Raw genomic sequence first — 15,038 nt, 5'->3', positions numbered from 1 at the left:
CATACTCAGCATGTCTTAATGGAGTGGCAGGACTTTGGATCTTAAGGTGATGTAGATGGTTCTTATCCCTCATCCATTTTATCCTTGCAACGACCCTGTGAAGTAGTAGGCTGAAAGACAGTGACTGGCCCATACTCGCACAATAGTGGGGTTTGAACGTGATTCGCCCCACTCCTAGCCCCATCCAAGTGGCAGCCAATGAATTGGGCCATGGAAACAATGAACATGATGGCATGTCACAATTTTGGGGTGGGGGACATTACTATTGAGATGCATGAGGTTTTCAGTGATTGTCCATACTGAGCAAGTGTTTTAACTAAGAGGTCTCTGATGGCAGTCTCCTTCATTTAGTGAAGGCATGAGAATTAATAGCACAGAGAACTGGTTCTTACATTGCCTCAAATCTTGAAATGGAGAAAAGGGAATAGAATAAGGAATATGTTGAAGGAATTGTTCTAGAATCCCAGAATTTTCCAGACAAATGTGCATTGAAGATATTTTTGAGATACAAGAAACAAACAAACCCTAGAATGAAAAGATCAGTAATTCAAGAGATCTTATTATTGCTTAGATATCTCCAGTCATGTGTAGTTGTACACATACAGTCAGGGCCAGAAATATTGGAACAAGGATAACTGTTTTGGCATTTGGCCTCTGTACACCACCACATTGAAGTTGAAAGGAAACACACCCAGATGGGAGCGAAGTCAGGACTTCCAGCTGTAATTCAAGGGGTTTGACAAAAGTGGGGCACTAACCATTCAGGAAGGACAGCCAGTGGCATACACACACACCCATCGTTGGTGGCTCATAAGTAATGGAACAAATGGCTGACAAGCAGCTGCATGGCCAGGTGTGGCCTGTTTCCTGGGTACCCCATGACCAATCAAGCAGAGAAAAGGCCTGGAGGTGGTTCTGAGTGTTACATTTGCATTTGCAGCGTTACATCATCAGCGGCCCTTCTCCGTGAGCCCCTGCCAAAGGAAGTGAGGCGGGTGGCTACTAGGAGGAGGGCTTTTTCTGTTGTGGCAACCCGGCTCTGGAATGAGCTCCCTAGTGAGGTTCGCCTGGCGCCTACATTGTACTCCTTTCGGCGCCAGGTGAAGACCTTTTTATTTTCCCAGGCATTTTAGCATTTTAGCTTTCTAAATTTTTATCTTTGCTGTTTTAAATCTGTATTTTAAACTCCTGTACTGCTGCTAGGTTTTATTGTGGTTGTATTGTTATATTGTGGTTTTAATATTCTATATATTTTAAATTGTGTTATTGTGTGTTGTTTGGTTTTAATTTTTGTGAACCACCCAGAGAGCTTCGGCTATTGGGCGGTATAGAAATGAAATAAATAAATAAATAAATAAATAAATAAATAAATAAATTTGGTAGCTGTTCACTGGAACTCCCAACATGAGGTCCAAAGAGTTGACCATGCGAGTGAAGGAGGCCATCATTAGGCTGAGGAAACAAAATAAACTCATCAGAGAGATAGCAAAAACAGTGGGAGTGGCCAATACAACAGTTTGGAACATCCTGAAAAAGAAAGAATCAACTGGCAAGCTCAGCAACAGCAAAAGGCCTGGAAGACCACGGAAGACAACTAAAGTGGATGACCGCAGAATTCTGCTCATGGTGAAGAGGAACCCTTTCACAACATCTAGCCAGGTCAAGAACGCTCTTGAGGAGGGAGGCATGTCATTGTCAACATCTACAGTCAAGAGACGGCTTTATGAATGTAAATACAGAGGCTTCACAACAAGGTGCAAACCACTGGTAACGCTCAAGAACAGACAGGCCAGATTAGCCTTTGCCAGCAAACACCTAAAAAAGCCTTCCCAGTTCTGGAAAAAGATTCTTTGGACTGCTGAAACCAAGATTAAGTTGTACCAGAATGATGGGAAGATAAAAGTATGGAGAAGGAAAGGAACAGCTCATGATCCAAAGCGTACCACATCATCTGTCAAACATGGTGGAGGCAGTGTTATGGCATGGGCATGTATGGCTGCCATGGAGCCGGGTCACTGGTGTTTATTGATGACCTGACTGCTGATCAAAGCAGCAGGATGAATTCTGAAGTGTATAGGGCTATACTTTCTGCTCAGTTTTGGCCGAATGCTGCCAAACTGATAGGACGCCGCTTCATATTGCAGATGGATCATGACCCAAAACAAACAGCAAAAGCTACCCCAGAGTTTCTGAAGGCAAAGAAGTGGGATGTTCTTCAATGGCCAAGTCAGTCACGTGATCTCAACCCAATAGCGCATGCTTTTCACTTCCTGAAGACAAGACTGAAGGCAGAAAGACCCACAAACAAGCAGCAGCTGAAGGCAGCTGCAGTGAAGGCCTGGCAAAGGATCTCGAGGGAGGAAACTCAGCATTTGGTCATGTCCATGGGTTCGAGACTTCAGGCAGTCATTGACTGCAAAGGATTTTCATCCAGGTATTACAGGCGATCCTTAAGTTTGAAATGATGTTGGTTTGTTCCATTACTTATGAGCCACCAACGATGGGGGTATGTGTATGCCACTGGCTGTCCTTCCTGAATGGTTAGTGCCCCACTTTTGTCAAACCCCTTGAATTACAGCTGAAAGTCCTGACTTCACTCCCATCTGGGTGTGTTTCCTTTCAACTTCAATGTGGTGGTGTACAGAGGCCAACTGCCAAAACAGTTATCCTTGTTCCAATATTTCTGGCCCTGATTGTATCTAGCAATGCAACCATAATTTGTTAACTGAATTACCATTTTGAACTTGAAAGTGGAGGAGTGTGAGTTTGGCTACTTGCAACAGGAAGACCTTTTTCAAGTGTCAGCTCTGAATATACTGCTGTAGGAAGCTGGTTGGTGCTTATTAATTTAGGCTGCAATCCTATGCTCACTTACTGGAGAGTAACCCCCATTGAACTCAGTGAGACTTACTTTTGAGTAGTCATGAATGGGATTGTGCTGTTATTGTTTCTTTTTCTTATTTTTTCCTATCCTCCCGTATACCATGTGATAACCCTTCAGAAATTGCTAAAACTGCAAATGGTTTTTAGAGAACAATATAAGATTCAACAAATGACTTGTCTGAAGTGGCAGAAATTGATCTGGATGAAAAATATTTTTAGGATCAAATAAATTGAACAATTCTCAACATGTTTGCTAATAAGTCCCATTGGACATGTATATAAAGTTACCTAGGAACCATATGTAAGTAGATCTGAGGAATTTGTAGAGCAGCGTTCCCCCAACCTGGCATCCTCCAGGTGTGTTGGACTGCAACTCCCATCATTCCCAGCCAGCATAACCAGGTTGTGAAAGGCTATTGTAGGAAGAGGCAGCTATAAGGTGTAATACAGCAAATTTCTGGCGCTTCTACCTTTTCTTCTGTTCTGGACAAGTTATTTATTTCAAACCAAATCTGGCAGTAATCTATATGTTTTTCTGTGGACTTTAATGATTATGACAGGCTTATATAAAATGATTCTGTTAATGGTCCTTCTGACAAAAATATGAATATTGGGATAGAGTTCTCTGTAATGGGCCTCTTTGGGTGAATCAGCAATTCTTACAAATTAAACCAGGGATGCAGTTGGTTCTAAATGTAACACATGAATTCTTATTTGTTGCTCAGGTATTCTGCACTTGACAGTAAAGGTTGTTGGGATAATTTAATGGCTATATCTTAGAATGTATGTATTATGCAATAATAGAGGTGATTAATCGTATTACTGTACCATAAACTTTGTGACACCATTATAATACAGGGGAATTGATTTAAGTCAAGGCAATTTATATTCATTTAAAAAACAATTTAGGGTGCAATCCTATGCATGTTTAGTCAGAAAAATGTCCCACAACCCTCAGCGTGCCCCAGCCAGCTTTAGGCCGCAATCCTAAATACGCTTACTAAAAAGTATGTCCTGTTGAACTTAGGGGAATTGGGGCGCAATCATATGGCCACTAGACAGCAGCTAAGCGGCCATAGGATTTTTTGTTTTCTGGGAACTGAGCTTGGAGCCATCACTCGGAGGTCAATTCCCAGAAAATCGCCTCCCTGCCCCCTCCCCCACTGCCTAGTAGGCGGTGCAATTCATCCCTAGCTCCGTGCTCATAAGAGCAGTGCAGAGCAGGGGGAAAGGGGGCGTTCTTGGCAGAGGGGATGGGGGGGATGGGGGAAGCACCGTTATGATGCTTCCTATGCGCCATCTGGCCTCCCCCCCACTCTCTGAGGCGCCCTGGCTAGATAGCCAAAATTGGGCATCTAGCTGCAAATGTGGGGTGGCTGGAGCGCAGAGGAGAAAATCCCCTCTGTGCTCTGCCTGCCCTGCATTGGATAGTCGGTTGCCTCTGAGATCAGAGGCAGACAACTATCCCATTGGTTTATCCCCTTACTTCTAAATAAATGAGCTTAGGGTTATGCTCTTAAATAATCCAGAAAAATGGGTAAATTAAAACTATTAATTTAAATCAAGTTGCCATCTTTCTGATTCATATATTTACTGGATGATTATGCACACTTACTAGTTGTTATATGAATTAAAGCATTTGTTGTTGTTCAGTCGTTCAGTCGTGTCCGACTCTTCGTGACCCCATGGACCATAGCACGCCAGGCCTTCCTGTCCTGCGCTCTCTCCCGGAGCGTGCTCAAGTTCATATTCATTGCATCCGTGATGCTATCTAGCCATCTCATCCTCTGCTGTCCCCTTCTCCTTTTGCCTTCAGTCTTTCCCAGCATCACGGTCTTTTCCAGGGAGTTTTCTCTTCGCATTAGGTGGCCAAAATATTTGAGCTTCAGCTTCAGTATCTGTCCTTCCAATGAGCACTCAGGGTTGATTTCCTTTAGGATTGACTGATTTGACCTCCTTGCAGTCCAGGGGACTCGTAAGAGTCTTCTCCAGCACCACAGTTCGAAAGCATCAATTCTTCGGCGCTCAGCCTTCCTTATAGTCCAGCTCTCACAGCCATACATTACTACTGGGAAAACCATAGCTTTGATTAGACGGACCTTTGTCGGCAAGGTGATGTCTCTGCTTCTTACTATGCTGTCTAGGTTGGCCATAGCTTTCCTCCCAAGGAGCAAGCGTCTTTTAATTTCATGGCTACAGTCACCATCTGCGGTGATCTTGGAGCCCAAGAAAGTAAAATCTGTCACTGCTTCCATTTCTTCCCCTTCTATATGCCAGGAAGTGATGGGGCCAGATGCCATGATCTTAGTTTTTTTAATGTTGAGTTTCAAACCAGCTTTTGCACTCTCCTCTTTCACCCTCAACAAGAGGCTCTTGAGATCCTCTTCGCTTTCTGCCATTAGGGTGGTATCGTCTGCATATCGGAGGTTATTGATAATTCTCCCAGCAATCTTAATTCCGACCTCTGATTCATCCAACCCGGCATTTCTCATGAGAATTAAAGCATATCTGTTTGCAATTAAATAAAAGCTGTTATATTACTCAAAAGGAGAATCCAAGCCACTTGCTATACAGCCCACACAACTATATAGCCCACACAACTTGCCAAATTGTGGGTTAATTAACCCATAATTTGCTGCCATGATGTGGAAACTGGTCCAATGAGATGACGTAAGAAGATGCTCCACTATTGCCTCACCATCAGCTGGGCCAGCCATTCCCTCCCTCCTTGGAGGAGGAGGATCCTGATTCACTTGCATCCAGTGATGTGTCTCCTAGGTTGCGAACATTCCAAACAATCCCTCTTGCAGCCCTCTCCTTAACTGGCAGGGAGTTGATCCCATTGAACTTGCATAGGCTTACTCCTTCACAAAGCTTATACAGAATCGCAGCTTTTTCACTGCAAGAAGGGTGAGGGGTGGTGTTTATTGTCTGAAATATTAATAGTTGGCCACAGGACTGTGTTATCCTGGCTCTTGGGATTTTGGAACAGCAGCCTTGCAAAACAGATATACATTCCATGCTACCTAGTCTTCAGAAACATGTAGGAAGAAAGCCAGACTATAAAGCACATAATCTTTGATGTCTATATATAATGCCCAAGTATGGGAAACAAGCAGAACAAACTTGAACTCTTAATACAAGAGGGAAATTATGACTTGATAGGTGTAACTGAGACTTGGTGGGATGACTCTCATGACTGGAATACTGGAATTGAAGGATATAACTTGTTCAAAAAAAAACAGGAGGAACAGAAAGGGAGGTGGGGTTGCACTATATGTGAAAAATACATATCTCTGCACAGAAATACAGGAGGACAAGCTTGGTAGCCCCATCGAGAGCATCTGGCTTAAAATAAATGGAGCAAAGAATAAAAGGAACCTGGTGGTCGGAGTCTACTACCGGCCACCCAATCAAGGAGAAGACAAGGATGAAACTTTTGAAAAGCAAATAGCCAATGTTTCAAGGAACCATGGTGTAGTAGTAATGGGGGACTTCAATTTCCCCAATATTTGTTGGGAGACAAATTCTGCAAAACATGGCCCCTCCAGGAAATTCCTGACTTGTGTGGCGGATAACTTCCTCCTACAGAAAGTAGAGGAAGGAACTAGAGGATCGGCTATCCTTGACTTGATCCTAACCAACAGAGATGACTTAGTGGATAAAGTAGCAGTTACAGGAACTCTGGGGGAAAGCGACCATATTATACTTGAGTTCTTGGTTCTAAAACAAGCAAAAGCCGAGTGTAGCCAAACGTGTACCCTGGATTTTAGGAAAGCCAATTTTAATAAACTCAGAACAATGATAAGTAAGGTCCCATGGATAGCAACTCTAATGAGAAAAGGAGTGCAAGAGGGTGGGAGTTTTTAAAAAAGGAAATTCTACAGGCACAATTACAAACAATTCCAACAAGAAAAAAAGGTGGAAGACAACGGAAGAAGCCAGTGTGGCTTCACAAAAAGCTTAGAGATGACCTGAAAACAAAAAAGCGCACACATAGGAAGTGGAAAGAAGGCCAAGCAACAAAGGAAGAGTACAGGCAGGTAGCACAGAATTGCAGGGATGGCGTCAGGAAGGCTAAAGCTGAGAACGAGCTGAGGTTAGTGAGGGAGGTTAAAAGCAACAAAAAGTCTTTCTTCAGCTATGTGCATAGTAAAAGGCAGAGGAAAGAAATGGTGGTTCAGCTATTAAATAAAGATGGCAAAATGATAACAGATGACAAGGAAAAGGCAGAAGTGCTCAATTCCTACTTTGGCTCAGTCTTCTCCTGAAACAGGGTTTATGAGTCCCCTGGCAAAGGCGAAGTACAGGCTGAAGGGGCAGGATTGCAGCTTGAGATTGATAGGCATATGGTCAAGGAACACCTAATTACCTTGAAAGAGTTCAAATCTCCAGGGCCCAATGAACTGCATCCTAGAGTAATAAAGGAACTGGCAGAATGACTCTCAGGACCACTGTCCATTATCTTTGAGCAATCATGGAGGACGGGGGAAGTGCCAGATGACTGGAGGAGGGCTAATGTCCCTGTCTTCAAAAAGGGCAAAAAAGAGGAACCTGGGAGCTACAGGCCAGTCAGTCTGACATCAATCCCTGGGAAAATTCTGGAGCAGATGATAAAGCAATGCATCTGTAAGCACCTTGAAAACAATGCAGTGATTATTCGAAGCCAACATGGATTTGTCAAGAACAAATCCTGCCAGACGAATCTGATCTCATTTTTTGATCAAGTAACCTCCCTTGTGGACTGTGGGAATGCTATAGACATCATATACCTCGACTTCAGCGAAGCTTTCGACAAAGTGCCCCATGATATCCTGATGAGCAAACTAGCTCAAAGTGGGCTAGATGAAACAGTGATCCGGTGGATCCACAGTTGGCTACAGAATTGGACTCGAAGTGTGCTTGTCAGTGGGATCTTCTCAAACTGGGGAGAGATAATGAGTGGGGTACCGCAGGGCTCAGTCCTGGGCCCAATGCTCTTCAACATGTTTATTAATGACTTGGAAGAGGAGGTGCAGGGAATGCTGATCAAATTTGCAGATGACACAAAATTGGGCAGGATAGCTAATACTTCGGAAGACAGAAACAAAATTCAAAGTGATCTTGATAGGCTGGAACACTGGGCAGTAAACAACAGATTGAAATTTAATAGGGATAAATGCCAAGTTCTGCACCTAGGAAAAAGAAACTAAATGCACAGTTACAAGATGGGCGATACTTGGCTCAACAATACTACAAGCGAGAAGGATCTTGGAATTGTTGATCACAAGCTGAATATGAGCCAACAATGTGATGTGGCTGCAAAAAAGGCAAATGCTATTTTGGGCTGCATTAATAAAAGTATATCTTCCCAATCCCGGGAAGTACTAGTTTCCCTCTACTCAACACTAGTTAGGCCTCATGTGGAGTACTATGTCCAGTTCTGGGCACCACACTTTAAGAAGGATGCAGACAAACTGGAGAGGGTTCAGAGGAGGGCAACAAAGATGATCAGGGGTCTGGAAACAAATCCCTGTGAGGAGAGCCTGAAAGAACTGGATATGTTTAGCCTTGGGAAGAGAAGACTGAGGGTAGATAGGATAGCACTCTTCAAGTACTTGAAAGGTTGTCACAGAGAGGAAGGCTAGGATCTCTTCTCGATCATCCCAGTGTGCAGGACACGGAATAATGGGCTCAAGTTACAAGAAGCCAGATTCTGGCCGAACATGAGGAAACACGTCCTGACTGTCAGAGCAATACGTCAATGGAACCAATTCCCTAGGGAGGTGGTGGGCTCTCCCACACTGGAGGCATTCAAGACGAGGCTGGACAGCCATCTGTCTGGGATGCCTTGACTTGGATTCCTGCATTGAGCAGGGGGGATGGCCTTGTAGGCCACTTCCAACCCTACTATTCTATGATTCTACCTTCCCCAGCCCTCAACTGGGATTCCCATCCCCTAGGCACCTTCTGCACCATCTTCATGCTCGCTTCAGCGGCACCCAAGAAAGGTGCCCCCTGCTCTGGTGACCCTCTCCCCCTTCTGCATTTTAGTTGGCAGATCAGGAGATGAAGGGGCCACGGTGGTGAGTGGAGGGGAGTGCAAAGGGCCTGGCGGGCACATTCAAGGGTCCTGGAAGGTGTCAGTGCCCCCACAGGTGCTGCGTTGCCGCCCCTGGTTTAAACTGCAGTTAGTTCAGGGTTTAAGCCAACCAGAGTTTCCCAAGTTTAGACTTAATGGGGAACTCTGGTTACTTTAAAGCATAAGCTTTTGGTCTCCTCTTCTTGCATGTGGAAGAGGGGAGCACATGAGCCAGAATCTTGCTGCATTTGGGGTATGTCCAAACTGAGTCATTGCGTCATATTTGTACTGTTTGACCTCAAACACCACACATTTTTGCTCCTAGTTTGTCCTTTTATATAAGAAGACAGGATTGCATTTCTGTAATATTCAAGGTATCTGGATAATCTGTTGATCTTACTCCTCCTAAAACATTTCACCAGCCTGGGTAGGAGAATGACTACCAGAAAGCTGTGAGAGAAGAGCAGGAGGTAACTGTGTTTGAGGAATCTGTGTCTGGAGCTTTTGCCACATCCTCCTAGGAACAGTAAGTTCTCAATGCAGAGCAAAGGGCAGTTGTGACATCGCTAGCCCATAATCCAATCATCTCCTTATGTCCTATTCCAACTAAGGAAAGTGGCAAAGAGGTCTGAAAGGACTGGGGACTGGTCTAATGGCTGCTGATGTCACAAAGCTGCCCTGCACTGCAAACTAATCCCCCACCCCATACAATAGTTACATTTCACCCTGTCAGACAAATTGGACATAGGCACCAGCCATAAAATGGTGACAAATGTAGAGAAATGAGTGGCAAGAGAAAGGAAGGTAGGACAAAGCCAAGTGAAAAGGTTATTTGGGCCTCCTACCTACCCAGATACATCTTTGTGTCAGCCATATTTCAAATAAAAATCCAATGGGGTTAAATCCAGTGTCACGCTAGTGGGCGGACTGCTTGCGCATTGGGACTTTCTCCCTCTCTCCTCCACACTGCAACCCACCATGCCACCCCAAAGTCTGTTTTGGAGGGTTTCCTATCCCTCTGGAACAGATTTTGGGGGCATATCAGAATATTATATATTAATATTCATCTTTGTAAGCCACCCCGGGAGCCTTTTTCGGCTGAAGAGTGGGGTAAAAACACCCTAAATAAATAAATCAGAGAGGAAACCACCCCCTCCCGGTTCTGCTGACGGAGCTGCTTCCATCAACAGAATGAAACCGTTGGACCCTTGGTAGGCGTCTTGTTAAATTGGTCACAAGGAAGAGCTATAGCTGAATAGGTGTGGATGAGAAGGTGGACAGAGGTGACAGTCCAAAGAGAGGGGAGAAGAAGAAAGGGAAACAAATAGGGGCAAAGTCAGCTATGAAAAGGAACGTGTGACTCATCCACCTATAGTATATCTTTATGGCCACATTTCCACCATCCAGTAGGTGGGAGGTATACTATCTTGAGAGGGAGGGAAAGAAAATCTAGTGTGTTTCAGGGATTCCTCCTGTGTTTTTTTCTGGGAGAAAGCTTCCCAAATATCCTTTCCCTCTGAGTTGCACAGAGGCATAGGATATTTGGTCTGCAGCAGCCATGGCACTAATTTCCAACTTTTAGCTCAACTTCTTTGTGTATGTAGCAACCAACACACCTAAGGAAAGGGCAAAGAGACCATGGTACAAAGGCTGCTGATGTGACACAGGCACGACTTTCCCCTTAAATAGCACCGCCAGAGGCATGGGCCACAGCAGAGGAGGGTTGGAAGGAGGGGAAAGGGGGCAGGGACCTGAGGTAAGAGTGCTGATGATACAGCTGAGATGGGCAAAGGTCTCAAGAGATAGAAGCAGGAACCAAGGGAAGGAAAGTTGAGGTGATACAGGATGAGAAGTTGGGACTGGCAGTCATACACCCAGGCAAATGTAGCCTCTGTGTATCAGCCATATTACAAACTGGCCTCAAGGAGATGCTACAAGTGAATAGGAGAAAGGTGGCATGGGCCTGAGGTAAGGTTGGAGATGAAAAGGTAGACAAATGTGAGAGAGCAGAGAGAGGGAAAGAAAGGTGGTGGTGGGGAAACAGCTGTAAAGGAAGAGGAAGCTGGTACACTGCTATTATTTGGTGGGCTGAAAAGGAACTACCTTGAAGCTGAGACAGACAGAATGGCAATAGGATATGTAGCCTTTTTCTGGGTGAAAGCCCCCAAACACTTCTTTCCCCCTTTCTAAACTGTACAGATGAATAATATATAAGTTGCCATTTTGGCAAAGAATCAGGGCTTTTATGAGAGCAGCAGCTGCTGCACCAATCTCCAACTTTTACCTCAGTCTTTATGTGCCTAGCAACCAAGACAGAGGCAAAGAGGTCTGAGACAGTGATGGGGATTAATACTGAGTCTGCTGATGTCACAAAGGCACATCTTTCCCCTTAAATAACAGTGCCACAGGGATGGCTTCCCCCTTCCTCCCTGTTGTCCCTAAAAAGTCTCTCGGGGGGGGGGTCATCCACCCACCTGAACAATGTAGGATGGGGCATAGGTGCAGCTGCTGGGTGATTGCTCAAGATTCGGTGGATCTCTGCCTGATTTGGGGTGATTCCCCCTTACCATAGACCCCTGTGCCTGATCCCACTTTGTTCAGGAGGGCCCTCTGACTCCCCAGAGATACTTTGAGGGGGTGCAGGTGGCTGCAGGTGGGGAAAGGGGGAATGAGAAACTTTCCTTCCATGAACTTCCTTAAGTTAACTTGTCTTAGGATCCAAATCAATGAGGATAGAATTTAATATGTTTGCGAAGACAGGTCCTTTTATGGATCAGTAACTGGTTAAAGAACAGGAAGCAGAGAGTAGTGATAAATAGTAAATTCTCCCAATGGAGGAAAGTAAATAGTCCCACAGGGACCTGTATTTAGGACTAATGCTTTTCAACCTGTTCATAAATGATCTGGAATTAGGAGGGAGCAGTGAAGTGGCCAAGTTTGTGGATGGCACCAAATTATTTAGGATGGTTAAAACAAAAGGGGATTGTGAAGAGCTCCAAAAGGACCTCTCCAAACTGGGAGAATGGGTCTATAAATGGCAAATGTGGTTCAATGTAAGCAAGTGTAAAGGGATGCACATTGGGGCAAAAAAAATCCCAACTTCAAGTATAGCTTGATGGGATCTGAGCTAGCGTTGATCGACCAGGAAAGAGATTTTGGGGTTGTAGTGGACAGCTCAATGAAGATATCAACCCAGCATGCAGCTGCTGTAAAGAAGGCAAACTCCATGTTAGGCATAATTAGAAAAGGGATTGAGAATAAAACTGCCAATGTCATACTGCCCCTATACAAATCTATGGTGCAACCACACTTGGGATTCTGTGTCCAGTTCTGGTCACCACAGCTAAAAAAAGGTATTGTAGAGCTGGAAAAAATGCAGAAAAGGGCAACCAAAATGATCAAGGGGCTGGAGCATCTCCCCTCTGAGAGAAGGTTACAACAGCTGGGATTGTTTAGCTTGGAAAAAAGGAGGGTATTGTTGTTCAGTCGTTAAGTCATGTCCGACTCTTCGTGACCCCATGGAGGTTTTTGATAGAGGTCTACATACATACATGCAGGGTGTGGAGAATGTGGATAGGGAGATATTTTTCTTTCTCTCTCAAAATACTAGAACCTGGGGTCATCCTATGAAGCTGATTGGTGGGAGATTCAGGACAGATAAAAGGAAGTTCTTCTTCACACAGTGCATAGTTAAACTATGGAACTTGCTACTGTAGGATGTAGTGATGGCCACCAATTTGGATGGCTTTAAAAGGGGGTTAGACAAATTCCTGGAGGAGAAGGCTATCAATGGCTATTAGTCTTGATGGCTATATGCTACCACTAGTACAGTTGCTGGGGAACATGGGTGGGAGGGTGCTGTTGTGCTCATACCCTGCTTGTGGGTTTGTGGTCGACAGCTGGTTGGCTACTATGTGAACAGAATGCTGGACTAGATGGACCCTTGGTCTGATCCAGCATGGTGCTTCTTAAGTTCTTCTGTTCTTTGTATTACAATCAGATATAAGTTTAAACAAAAGTGTGTGCACACATTGTAAGTAGCCATGTTGCTCACCACATTGTGACACATTGGTTGTTCCTAATAAAAGTATTACCGTCCGGTGACTTTCAGATTTTAAGCCAAGTTGATTCTAAAGGGACATTTATTATACCTTTTTAAAAAATCCAACTTAGGGCACAATCCTATGCACGTTTAGACAGAAAAAAGTCCTACAACTCCCAGCATTCCCCAGCCAGCATGCTGGGATGCTGGACATTGTAGGACTTTTTCTGTCTAAACATGCATAGGATTATGCCCTAAGTCGGATTTTTTTTCACTTTTGCCCTCCTTCTGTCGTACTGGATATATTGACTCAGTTGCTTATGCTAAGTGATACTTTCAATATTCTAAGTGATAATTTAAATCTGATTCTAAGTATTTCTTCCTCTTTTTTTTCTCCAGCAACTTGAATTAGTGGAACCAAGTGGTTGGATTCATGTTCCCTTAACAGATACTCACAAGAAACCTATTCGCACTTTTATGATTCAGATTGCTGTTTTAGCCAATCACCAAAATGGAAGAGACACTCATATGCGACAAATTAAGGTATATACACCAGTAGAAGAAAGTTCTATTGGTAAATTTCCTAGATGTACAACAATTGATTTCATGATGTATCGTTCAATCAGGTAAACAATAACCAGTTTTGTACTTTAATTATACCAATGTATTTTTGTGGAATTTTAAAATAAAGACTTAAAATCTGCTTGTTACATTGTCTAGTTATTACTTTTGTTTTGGCAAACATAATCATGGCTGTAATTTTGTTACTGCTTATTTTATTTTTATTTTATTTCTTTTCCTTTCTAGGGAATGGATAAAATTATCAAAAGTTTTTTGATTTGATAATTATCTGTTATAGTGTACTTTATTGTATAATTCCATTATTAGGTTGAGCTTTCTGAAAAGTATACAAATACTTCTTTAAAATGTGCTTACATAGTTCTTCCAAAAATACAGGAAAACTGATGAAGAAATTAACAACCCAGCTAGGAGAGCCAGTGTGGTGTAATGGTTCGAGTGTTGGACTGGGAACCGGGAGATCCGGGTTCTAGTCCCCACTCAGCCATGGAAGCTCACTGGGTGACTTTGGGCCAGTCACAGACTCTCAGCCCAACTGACCTCACAGGGTTGTTGTTTTGAGGATAAAATGGAGAGGATTATGTACGCCACCTTGGGTTCCTTGGAGGAAAAAGGCGGGATATAAATGAAATAAATAAATAAATAAATAAATAACTGGATTTGCCTCACTGCTTTCAATGGGACCAAGCTTACTTTTATAGTTCCATTACATGCACAGAACTACTTCTAAGATTTCATGAAGGTTTGGAATAAGGCAATCAGTCTGGAGATTTAGTTTTATTTGCTTTTATAGAGGAGAAGAAGAAGACTCTTACTACATAAGAAGAGCCAACACTGGATCAAACCAAAGGTCTATTTAGTCTGGCCAGATGCTTTCAGGAAGCCACAACCAGAATATGAAGGCAATATTCTTATTCTGCAAGTTCCATTTAGCTATTAAGGCTGAATTCTGAATGTGTCTAATTCTCCTTTAGAATTAAAGGACTTCTCCTTTAGAAGTCGATGACCATCACCACATCTTAGTTTTACTTCACTTTTTTTTCTTTCAAGCATTTTCACCTCGATCTTCAGCTGAAATTGCTCTCAGAGCGGCTTACAGATTAATAAAAAGTCGCTTCCCTGATGTGAACAATCTAAGAAGTATAACATAAAAGGAAAAAGGGGAGGAGGAGAGAGGAGGAAAACAAGCAAATTCAGGCACCAGTTCTTAGAGTTACACACTTCTTATAATGACAGGCTTGGATGGAAACAGTTCAGAGGCAGAAGGAGCCTAGAGGAGTTGGTCTTTCAGCAACCTAATGGAATGGCCCTGTTTCCTATCTTTCCCTTTGCTGCAGCCAGATGGAATGGCTGCTGCCAGGTGACAGTTGAGGAAATGAAGAGCCTGATGGAGCTGGTCTCTCAAGAGAGCTAATGAAATGGGCCTGTTTTCCATTGTCTCCAATGCTGCACTCCATTGGAATTTGGAGAATC

The 15,038-nt window shown here is 43.6% G+C and overlaps 1 protein-coding gene across 8 annotated transcripts in view; it reads left to right on the top strand.

Annotated features, from left to right (window-relative positions):
• ANAPC10 (anaphase promoting complex subunit 10) overlaps positions 1-14,601 on the top strand; it is a 48,236-nt gene extending 33,635 nt beyond the window's left edge. For 4 of the 8 annotated variants that reach the window (XM_084856183.1, XM_084856181.1, XM_084856185.1 and 1 more), the window contains exon 6: positions 13,386-13,708. In XM_084856183.1, coding sequence (XP_084712309.1) covers positions 13,386-13,616 — 231 coding nt within the window. In that variant the 3' untranslated portion in view covers positions 13,617-13,708. Of the gene's footprint in view, positions 1-13,385; positions 14,194-14,358 lie in introns of those variants that run through there. The other 4 variants (XM_084856179.1, XM_084856177.1, XM_084856178.1 and 1 more) reach the window with 2 other exon arrangements.
• Positions 14,602-15,038: the final 437 nt, after the last annotated feature.

The sequence above is a fragment of the Heloderma suspectum genome, chromosome 5, assembly GCF_057233095.1.
Source record: "Heloderma suspectum isolate Gila_16-S chromosome 5, 16-S_ref, whole genome shotgun sequence".
Taxonomy (NCBI): Eukaryota; Metazoa; Chordata; class Lepidosauria; order Squamata; family Helodermatidae; genus Heloderma; species Heloderma suspectum.
Note: the sequence above shows the minus strand (reverse complement) of the source record. Positions and strands in the feature narration are given on the sequence as shown.